This window comes from Melanerpes formicivorus, unplaced genomic scaffold, assembly GCF_026170545.1.
Source record: "Melanerpes formicivorus ecotype bairdi unplaced genomic scaffold, bMelFor1.0.p_v2 SCAF_1, whole genome shotgun sequence".
NCBI lineage: Eukaryota > Metazoa > Chordata > Aves > Piciformes > Picidae > Melanerpes > Melanerpes formicivorus.
The window spans coordinates 67376300-67387862 of NW_027142353.1; the positions used below are offsets into that span (position 1 = coordinate 67376300).

The window sequence follows — 11563 nt, forward strand, 5'->3', positions numbered from 1 at the left end:
CCTGCTAGTGTAAATCATGACTTACACTAATGAAGTCATGACAGTGACACAGTTTTAATGAAAAAAGAAGTGATTGTGGGAAAAATCAGAGTGGGAAATGCAGAATACATAATTAACCAGGGTGGAAAAGACATTTGAGATCATCAAGTCCAACCTATCACCCAACACCATCTAATCAACTAAACCATGGCACCAAGTTCCTCATCCAGTCTCCTTTTTAAACACCTCCAGTGATGGTGACTCCACCACCTTGCTGGGCAGCACATTCCAATAGCCAATCTCTCTTTCTGTGAAGAGTTTCTTCCTAACATCCAGCCTAAACCTCCCCTGGCACAGCTTGAGACTGTGTCCTCTTGTTCTGGTGCTGGTTGCCTGGGAGAAGAGACCAACCCCCAGCTGTCTACAGCCTCCCTTCAGGAAGTTGTAGACAGCAATAAGGTCTCCCCTGAGGCTCCTTTTCTCCAGGCTAAGCAACCCCAGCTCCCTCAGCCTCTCCTTACAGGGAGTAATTTTTCATCTCTTTTCCATTTCTCTTTCATCTCTTTTTCATCTCTTGGTGTCGTGAGACCAAGACAAGGCACTGCTTTTAGGTTTATCTTTAGTCAAGTAAGTCATAGGCCTTGTTGGGGGGGAAATAGCTGGGGGAGATGTAGTGGTTTCACATTAACTTCATGATCTAGTGAGCTGTTCTCTCCTTGGAACCTCTGCCTAGGTAGCTTATGTATAATAGAGTGAGAGCAGCATCCAATTCTGCCTGTTGTTAGAAGCCTCTGTTCATGTGCAGTGTCATAAGTTACTCTTTTTCTCTTTTTCCTTTTTTAAACAGGAAAACCATTGGAGTTTTCTGTTGTGGACCAAGCAAAATATCTAAGATACTTCATAAACTGAGCAACAGCAGCAATTCTTACGGGACAAGGTTTGAGTACAACAAAGAATCCTTCAGCTGAACGTCCCTTGGACTAGCAAGACTCTAGAAGACAAAAAGTGCAATGTTTTTCCTTTGTACAGCTTAAAAGTTCCACTGTGGTTTAAACAGAAATGCACCAAAGAATAGCCCAGGTTTTGTTATTTATGTTTATTTAAGATAGTGGGAAATGATGGCTGCAGCAGTGTGCCACCACATAACAAGGGCTTACGCTCAAACCCAAATGCGCTCGCACGGGGTTCGTGGCAGCAGTGATTCTTTGGAGCTGTTTCTGTTGATTGAAAAGTGCAGAAGCTGAGGAGAGACACAATTGCTTTAAAATCTCGTGGAAAAGCATCTGTGGAACATTTGACTTCAGTCTTCTGAAGCTAGATCAGTAGACCAAACCCCAGGTGACTCCAAATGAAAAAATGCAGTGTATTACAAAGACCGTTGCTTTTGTTGCTATACAGATCTCATGGCTTTGAGGTGGAAAAAGTCCTGTTAAAGATTTGATACATTGCAGGACTGGGATTCTGTGTTTGTAATATACAGTGTTACTCCCACTAGTCGACCTCTGCAATGGATGTGACCATTCCTGAATGGAAGAGAGGGTGGAATAGGGAGAAATGTAAGTTAACCTATGGAAAAGTGAGCGCAACTGTCTAACGCCTGTGGGTAGACTCCATCATGATGCAAATCACAGCTTTTTGGTAAGCAAACATCTGTACACAGAAAACTCTCTGCCTTGGATTGATTCAGCATTCAGTGAGTTTGCAAAATCAGTGTGATTTACGCAGCCAGAAAGATGGAGCAAGGAAAGTGATTAAGGGGAGCGGACAGGAGACGGTGTTTTATTAGACTGTGTACTCAACGTGGGAGTTGCACTCAGCCTGCACTCACGTGCCCTGAATGTCAAACACTTCGAGCATTTTCAGGCCCTTTGTAATTATTTTGCAATGCAGCAGGTTGAAATCCAATTTTAGAGGTCCCAGAGTGTGTTCAGTTGACTGTGATCCTCTGAGCACCTTCCCTGGAGTCACACTTGTTTGTGCTGACGTCACTGAAAGCAGGGTCAGGCCAGATCTACAGCAGACTAGGAGTGAGGCCTTCATTACTGTGTCTTTTTGTAGGCAGATAGAAACCTCACAGGAGTTGTAGAATGGTTTCAGTTTGTTCCAAAGTTGAGGATCTGAAACATCCACATTTAAGCTCTCCTCCACCCCACAGCTGTTTTCCACCCTGCTCAGAGTTGCCATGGAAGGGTTGGAAGTTGTAACAGGCACTTCATAATTTTTTGGTTCTGAGGAGCAACTTCTTCTTTTTCCCCTCCATCCAATAGCTGATACAACTTCCTTTATTTCTCCTTTATTTCCCTTTTTTCTTATTTTGCTGACAAGAGGGCATATAAGCAGGAGTCAGGTACTTATCTGACATAAATAATCATCATTCCAGTGCATTTAAATAGAGCAGCATCACTTTGCATATACTGAAAACCTACTCCTTAATCTCCAGCAGGAGCTTGGGAGCAATGCTTTGTAATGTTCACAGCACACAAAGGCATGAGATGGCTCAGCATCTCTTGTGCCTGTGGTTCACCTGTATCTAACACAGTGCATTAGATTTAGCATAGAATCACAGAATCAATAAGGTTGGAAAAGACCTCAGAGATATCAAGTCCAATCTAATCAACTAAACCATGGCACTAAGTGCTTCTGCCAGGCTCTTTTTAAACACTTCCAGTGATGGTGACTCCACCACCTCCCTGGGCAGCACATTCCAATGGCTAACAACTCTCTCAGTGAAGAACTTTCTCCTCACCTCCAGCCTAAACTCCCCCTGGTGCAGCTTGAGACTGTGTCCTCTTGTTCTGGTGGTGTTACTTTAGTAGGGCAGACACTAATTTTCAGCTCTGTACGGGGATAAGTGTTCAGAAAGAAGCAGTTTTCTTGTAGGTGTTGTATGGGCATGTTGTATGTGTTAGCAAAACTGGGTTTGGTCTTTGCCTTGGCAGCTTCTGCTCAGGAGTTGGCCTTGGTAGAGCATCATGGGGAAGGTGCTACATGGGGACATACTCTTCAGTGTCTGGGTTTTGCACTGAAGTTTTTACCTCTGGCTCTGCCCAGTTTGAAATTCAAGGGAGGAAGGAAAGAGTCAGAGACAGACATGTTCCTCCTGATGAGAATTCTTCAAGTAGCCTAGACAAGAGAAGCCAAATCAGGAAGCCTACATTACAGCTACTGATTCTTTATTATCATGATTTGATTGTTTGTTTGAGGCTGGAAGGATCATTATTTTCACATTGAATCTCGTTCATCCATCACTGTGAGACTGGAGACAGGCAGCAAAGGATTAGATCTTTTTCAGTTATTAAGATTTATTTCTAATCCTGGCTGCATGTGCTTTGTAATAAACAGAACACTGATGGCAAAATGCACAGGTATTGGATGTTGCTGATCCTGCAGGCTTTGTATCTTCACTGGCAGTTAGGTTAAAGCATGATTGAAATTATGGCTGCCTCTATTCACCACCACCACCACCATCACGTTTTTCCTCTTGTTTTGGTACCTAGCATCTGACGGGTTTTAACTACAGTTTACACTCACAACGTTGTTCATGGTTTCACTTCTCCTCTCTGACAGGTACCAGTTCTGTTGCCATATAATGAGCAGCTAGGTTTGTAGTTATGTCTGTGCTAAACCAGATTGTATTTTCCTGGCTTAACTCCTATATAGGTAGTGCTCTACAATTAAAGTAGTAATACAAGTCCTGTGCCCGTGTTCTGCATTGTAGCAGGAGCTGACTCTGCATGTAGGCAAGTTAAATGCCTGTCATTACATTAGGCAGTGCTGTCAGAGCAAGAGATAAGCAGAGGCAGGGTCTCTCAGAGCCATTATCTTTCCTTGCCCTGTACCAGCCTCAGCTGATCCACTCATAAAACAGGATTGGGACTGTGTAACTTCCTGGAGTGTTGTAAGGCTTAATTTTAATGTTTTGGGATGAGTTCAGCACACCTGCAGTGAAAGGATCTGTCTAATTGCTGTGCAGCTGTACTTGTGCTTTATTTTGTATAAACCTCTCTGTTGCTGATAGGAGCAATTGCTTGACCAGGTGAGAGTGTGTAGTACTACAGGGTGTGCCTTCCTGATAAGGTGTACATTCCTAACTCGAAGACAAAACACGGCCGCTCCAAAGGTATCCGAAAACAACCCTTCTCCTACAAGAGTGGAGTGGAGTGGAGTGGAGTGGAGTGGAATGGAATGGAATGGAATGGAATGGAATGGAATGGAATGGAATGGAATGGAATGGAATGGAATGGAATTAACCAGGTTGGAAAAGACCTTTGAGATCATTGAGTCCAACCTATCACCCAACACCATCTAATCAACTAAACCATGGCACTAAGTGCCCCATCCAGTCATTTCTTAAACACCTCCAGTGATGGTGACTCCACCACCTCCCTGGGCAGCACATTCCAATGGCAAATTACTCTTTCTGTGAAGAACTTCTTCCTAACATCCAGCCTGAACCCCCTCTGGTGCAGCTTGAGTCTGTGTCCTCTTGTTCTCGTGCTGGGTGCCTGGGAGCAGAGACCACCTGGCTACAACCTCCCTTCAGGTAGTTGTAGACAGCAATAAGGTTTCCCATGGCTCTCCTCTTCTCCAGGCTAAACAACCCCAGCTCCCTCAGCCTCTCCTCACAGGGCTGTGCTCCAAACCCTGAGTTTGAGTGAGTGAGTTTGGGAAAAGGCTAGAAGCCTCAGTTGATTTTTGGTTTTCCTTGAACAGTGACTGTGACTTGGCTTCAAGAATGGCAACTGTTAGGAGAAACACATTCTTCCTCCAGGCTGCACTGACTTTGCTGCTTCTGAGTGTGCCAAGCCACATGTATGAGGAAATACCAAGTGGTGCCAGACAAGTCAGTGAAGGCTGACAGCACTTAATTCCACTTTTCCAAATCAGTCAGATTTACTTAATTGAACATTTCTTTATGCTTTAAACTAAGTGGGGGAAGGATCCCACCATGTGTTCTGCCATGTCTCAGTCAGTCTGTCACAAAACTCTAGACCCCTCAGTGTTTGCTCAGTGATTTGTTTGTGTTCTTTTCATCCTAAATTTCTCAGGCTTTTCCTTCAAGCCAGCAGTATTTCCATGCCATGATGGAAACCAAGCCCTTTCCCCGCAATGGGAATCCAGCCCTCCTATGGCAGCGTGAGACTCGGGGCTTTACACAGCTAGCAGCTGGATGAATCAGCACTGAACTGTGTGTGTAAGTGCTCACTGCCATGGCAAAGGGCTACAGAGATGAGCTGTGATGGAGCACGTCAAGGCCTGATGAGGAGCAACCTTCACTTCTGAAGTTAAACAAAACAGCCTCTCCCTCCATGGTGATTGATACTTGAGCATGTGTTACTAATAGCATGTGAGTTCTTCCTTGGTCTTCTGGGAGACAGGACTGAAAGGACTGTGAGCCATCACACATACAACTTTGAACCTGGGCTGGGGCATGACACCAGTGCATAATACAATGCTTATCTGATTACTGCACCGCTTAGGGTAGAAAGTTTAAGCCAAATCCACTTTTTTTTCTGCAAAATGCTGATTGTTTTGCCACAACAGACTTGAGAACAGGTGCTGTAAAGGCAAGAGAGATAAACCCCCTCTCTGTTTAAAGACCCCTGCCCACGCAAGCCTGATGTGAAGAGTGTATGAAAGTGCTGTGCACATTCAGCTTCTGCTGCATCCTGGCTGCAGATCTTCACCTAATCTCATTCACAGATGTGCCTTGCAGGTGAGAGAAGCCCTATGAGGAGAGGCTGAGGGAGCTGGGGCTGCTTAGCCTAGAGAAGAGGAGGCTCAGGGGAGACCTTCTTGCTCTCTACAACTACCTGAAGGGAGCTTGTGGACAGGTGAGGGTTGGTCTCTTCTCCCAGACAACCAGCACCAGAACAAGAGGACACAGTCTCAAGCTGTGCCACGGGAAGTTTAGGCTGGATGTTAGGAAGAAGTTCTTCACAGAAAGAGAGCTTGGCCATTGGAATGGGCTGCCCAGGGAGATGTTTAGGAAGAGACTGGAGGAGGCACTTAGTGCCATGGTTTAGTTGATTACATGGTGTTGGATGATCTTGAAGGTCTTTTCCAACCTGGTCTGGTCTATTCTATTCTATTCTATTCTTCTTGCATCCATGCACAGTCTGATCTAAGCATGGAGCAACCTGTGAGCACACTTTCCAGCCCATGAGCAAGTGCAGAGCTGTCTCTTTGCTTCTAATGCTTCCAAGTGCATAGGTGAAAAAGTGATTTGGAGCTAGCTGAGAACAGGTAAATAATGCAAGCATCAGACCATCTGTTTTGGGAGCAGTAGTTCAGCTTTAATAGCCTAAGAGAGCAGAGGAGTGATGATTTGGTAAGGCATCTGCTTTTAGGACAGCAGCCTAGGAGAAAAGCCTCTGCTCAAGACTTACACAGCAGGTTGTATTCTCAAGCAACAGGACATTGCTTAGAGAAGCAGGCAGGAGGCTAACTAGTCATTGCCTGTAGCAGCTCAAGTCCTGTAAGCCAGGGAAGAGTCACAGTTACATAAAGTGCAAGGTTTGCTTGTGTAAAAAAGAAAAGGGCTTCTAGGGAGATTAATTTTCCCTTCAGCCTGGCAATCATTTCACAAACATGCCAGCCTGATTTAAGGCAGGATGGATTTGTTCTTCTGTGCGTTCTTCTTATGCATTCGATCCGTCTGGAGATTTCCCACCCCTCCCAAATAAACCCAGGTTTTATTGTCTTAGCAAAGAGGATTTAACGAGAGGGTTTAATCAGGATGCCACTGGTGCTGTGCTGCACTGAGCTGTTTGGCACTGAATGCACGTTTTTCAGGGATAATATAGATAATACAGCTGATGACTCAGCTCTGAGCAGTGCTTGGGGGGTTGCATTGTCTCTTCTGCTAGGGTAGTTCATTAAGGCCACTCAAGGGATGCACTGGTGAGATGCATGGAGCTGAAATGAGGCTCTTCATTCCCATAAAGAGAGTGATATTTTAGCACCTGTACATCACAGAAACTCTGGCATTTCCTTGGTAGGTGCAGTAGATTAATTAGCCATCATCTTTTAGGGTTGCACCCCGAGCTGTCTGCTGGACTGACATCTATAACAAATGCTCTAGCACGAAGGTTTTGAGCAAAAAATGCTTCTCAAAGGGCTGGATGTGTATTTGTGCAGGTTTAATACCCTGCTAGCTGCATCACCTATGCTCTAAGAAGTGTGGGATCTGTTTTGCTGCCATGGAATGCTGTGCACTTCCTCTGAGGTTATGAATATCTCCAGATTTGCAGTGAATACTCAAGATATGCTGTGCTTGAAGTGTTACCTTCTGTAGAAGGATGCTATGTTTAAGAGACAGCTTCTGGTGCTGTTCTACAGCAGTGGCTCTGTCCCATTATTGCAGGGGCACGGAGAGAAAACTGGAGCAAGTCCCCTATAGGAATTGCAGATTGCCTCTCAATGAAGTTCCTGGATTTCTGGGGATGTTAGATCCTGCAAAAAATATTTACATGCTCTCTGCTTCTTCCTGGTATTTCATCCATCCCACAGGCCAAAATCTGCATTCCTCCTAATGATTTTTCCTGTCTAACCAGGAGAGGGAAGCCAAGAGTAGCTCCTGAAGCAACAGGTAAATGCTGTCAACTGAGCAGTAAGCCAAGAAGGGCAGGGGAGAGCATGATGAATGCCAGCAGTGAACAGGATGAAATACTTTGAACCTGGGAGCACAAAGGAAAGAGTGAGAGATTTTTCCTGCCTCTCAACTCTAGAAATTGCAAGCAAGTCCCATCCCCCAAGTGGATACAAAATCTCCCTGGGGTTTGAGAACCCCATTGTGCCATGGTTTAGTTGATCAGATGGTGTTGGGTGATAGGTTGGACTCAGTGATCTCGAAGGTCTTTTCCAACCTGGTTCATTCTGTTCTATTCTAACTAATATATGCACAGGCATTTCCTTTCTGTGTACAATTTGATGCTGAAGCATGAAAAAAAATTAGTCTCTTTTAGTAAACACCTTAGAAATAAACCCAGCATTGACTCTTTCCAGTAAACCTCTTTCCAAAGAACATGTGCTTTTATTTTGCAGCTTTGGGGCTGGGAACAGCATCACCTCTTCACCAAAAGACAGCAGCGTGTTCTCTGTGCTAGCTGTGAGTAGTTTTGACAATTGACTAAACAAATTCTGTGTTCACTGCTGCTGACCCTAGGTAAGGGCAGCCTTGAGGATTAGAAGCAGTGTTACATAAATGTCTAGTGTACATAGCAACACTGAGGAGAGAGAAGCTGCTGCATTGCTTTGGGTGCACCAGTCACACATTAAAATTCTGTCACTGCAAGGTCACGTTGCTCATCTCAGACTCTACAACCCTGGGGAAGAAATTCGGATGAGAGATGGGGGAGGAAAAGCCAAAAACTTCCTCCTTGTGCTGTAACCAAGAATACATTTATCAACAGCAGGGCGTTTCTTTTGATTTCAAAAGAGCAGGGCATTTCTTTTTCAGGGGTAGCAGCTTCTCTCCTGGTGCCGTGAAGCGGTGCTTGGGTGTGAGAAATGTAACACGGTGATAACGGGTTGCTTCTGCATTGAATAAATGATGCCTCTGAGCCTTTTGGTCTCCCTTTCATGATCTGAGAGAAATGCAGAATACCAGGGAGCATGGAGAGTGGACTGTGTCCTAAGCTGCACTCAGTGCAGCACGCTTAGAAATGCTGCACAGCAACTCTGCAAGCTGCTGAGAAGAGGCGAGGTTTAGGGCAAGGAGGAAAACAACTCTTGTAAGGAGGGACACAGCAGTGCTACATGATTTGTAGTCAAAAGCAGGCCTGGTCATGCTATTGATCACCCTCTCTTTGAATGGTGCTGAGGCACAGCCTGGCCTAAGGGTACAATTTGGCATCAGGGATTGCTAAAGGCTCTTGGATTGAGTTTGCAATGTGGGTTTAAATGCAGCCAGGTGAGCCACCTCTGTGCACGTCCCAGCTTGGAGCTCAGACCTGTCAGATCTGAGGATGAAGCGTGGAGGCAATGAGCTGGCCTGACTGTAGAGTACAGCCTCAGTTGTGTGGTTAGCTGAGGGTATGTACTTGTCCTTTGTGTTTCTGTAGCTTTGTAGGAGCCTGTTCAGGACCCAGGGAGCAGGGTACACTATTGTACCTCATTAGGTGTTCGATGCTTGAAAGCAGGCACAGGTACAGTCCAGAATGATGAGGATGGTGAATGCCAGCTTCCACTACAACTGACTATACCCTGACCATATTTGCACTAGGGTTCACGAGGAACAAATGACCAAACCTCTGCAGAGAGGATACAAGTGCTGTGTTTTTCCTTTACTGTGTCACAACAACATCAATAAATGCTGAGAAATCTCTGATAAGAATGTGAAAACTCACCTATGGCATTATTCTTTTTGATTGCTTAAACACCTGTAACTGTTTGATACATGCTTTTTTGGAGAGAAACACAACATCTGAGCTTAAAACCAGCTGAAATGCAACTTGGCAAAGTCTCCACCTGCTAGGGAGGTATCATTGCCTGTTGGAGCTGAATGCATTGGTGCTTTCACTACTCCCAGTCCACTCCTCCCCATGGAAGATAGTAGAAGCTGAGCTTTCAGATCACTCTTCATAGTTTCATAGTTTCATTCAGGGTTGGAAGAGACCACAAGGATCATCTAGTTCCAACCCCCCTGCCATGGGCAGGGACACCCCACACTAGATCAGCCTGGCCAGAGCCTCATCCAGCCTGGGCTTAAATACCCCCAGGGACGGGGCCTCGACCACCTCCCTGGACAACCCATTCCAGGGTTTCACCACTCTCATGGGGAAGAACCTCCTCCTCACATCTTCCTCTCTGTATAATCTCAGCCTTTATCTGGAGACGTGTTCAGACCTCTGCATCACTGGAAACAGCTTCACCTATGCATCACATAGTCTTCCTTTTGTGTTTTCTCCCCCTCTATAGCACACACAAGGCTTCTCTCACCTCCAGCTTACCTTAATGAGTAAAACAACACTTTGGGAAATTCAGAGGTCCTCAATTTTAATCATGGTATACACCAGCCTCTGTACACACCACCACAGCCTGGGCTGCATCCACAGCCTGGGCTGCATCAAGAGAAGCATAGCCAGCAGGTCAAGGGAGGTGATTCTCTCCCTCTACTCCACTCTGGTGAAACCCCACCTGGAGTACTGTGTCCAATTCTGGAGCCCCTATTACAGGAAGGATGTGGAGGTGCTGGAAGGTGTCCAGAGAAGGGCCAGGAGGATGAGCAGAGGGCTGGAGCTCCTCTCCTGTGAGGACAGACTGAAGGAGTTGGGGCTGTTCAGTCTGGAGAAGAGAAGGCTCTGAGGTGACCTAATTGTGGCCTTCCAGTATCTGAAGGGGGCTACAAGAAAGCTGGGGAGGGACTTTTTAGGGTGTCAGGGAGTGACAGGACTGGGGGGATGGAAAAAAAAATAGAAATGGGTAGATTGAGATTGGATGTGAGGAAGAAATTGTTCCCCATGAAGGTGGTGAGAGACTGGCACAGGTTGCCCAGGGAGGGGGTGGAAGCCTCACCCTTGGAGGTTTTAAGGCCAGGCTGGATGCGGCTGTGAGCAACCTGCTGTAGTGTGAGGTGTCCCTGCCCGTGGCAGGGGAGTTGGAACTGGATGATCCTTGAGGTCCCTTCCAACCCTGACAATTCTATGATTCTATGATTCCACAAACCTACAGTGATCTTGTAGTCAATTGGATTGAAAGCGATGAGTTGCAGCATCCCAGTCCTGGAGATGCGTTTTAGCATGAGGGAAGGGGCAATGCCACAAGGACAGCTGTGTAGAAAAGTGGGGAAAACTCACAAGAGCAAAGATGATGCCAACTTCTGAATGCAAATCAGGGGGTTGTGAAAGTCAGATCATTTGTGGCCATCACTGGAATTAAGTCATGTTTCTGCTGTTGGATGTAGGCCTTTCAGGACAGTGGGCAGTGATGGAAAGGGTTGCTTTTTTTTTGGTTACATTCTCTATTTCCATACAGCCCTCAGTTTATCAACTGCATATAAATTCCGTCTCTCACTGATTAAATATTTCCTTGCCTGGTTTCTTTGCTTCAGGGAGCTTGAGAGCTCACTGTTTATAAAGGGAAAGAAGAAGGATTGTGCTGTTAAGCAGACAGCTCCCAATACATACATTCTGCTCGGCATCTTTGAGAAGGCAGCATCGATGCTGCTGCAACTGCTGAAGGGCAGAGCTGTCACTGAGATTCAGATGTGACCAAGACCCTCTCCCAGGATTCACACACTCATGAACCTCTTGGCCTTTCTAATTAGTTTTTCTGCCAGGTTGTGAAACCCTTAATTCCACTCAGTTTTTCTCTTCCTGTGTTCCTACTAACCACCTGAAAGAGCAAGTTCGATGGAGCACATTTGGGTAAGAAATGGTCCCCTTACTTGTGGGAAATTGATGAATCTTTGATGGGCCAAGGAGAGATTGGCCTAGAACACATTGCTGTGTACTCTGAGCTGAAAATATAAATAGCTTGTGACAGACTACTCTGTGACTTGTTTGAGACAGGGAAACTGCAAGATTGAGATAGAAGAATCACAGGAGAAGAAACCTGAGCTAGCTCAGCAAGTACCTGTACA

General features: G+C 45.7%; 1 protein-coding gene across 1 annotated transcript in view; it reads left to right on the top strand.

Annotated features, from left to right (window-relative positions):
- NOX4 (NADPH oxidase 4) overlaps positions 1 to 4214 on the top strand; it is a 131268-nt gene extending 127054 nt beyond the window's left edge. The window contains exon 18 of the mRNA XM_068145783.1: positions 827 to 4214. Coding sequence (XP_068001884.1) covers positions 827 to 947 — 121 coding nt within the window. The 3' untranslated portion in view covers positions 948 to 4214. The remainder of the gene's footprint in view (positions 1 to 826) is intronic.
- The last annotated feature ends 7349 nt before the right edge of the window (positions 4215 to 11563 follow it).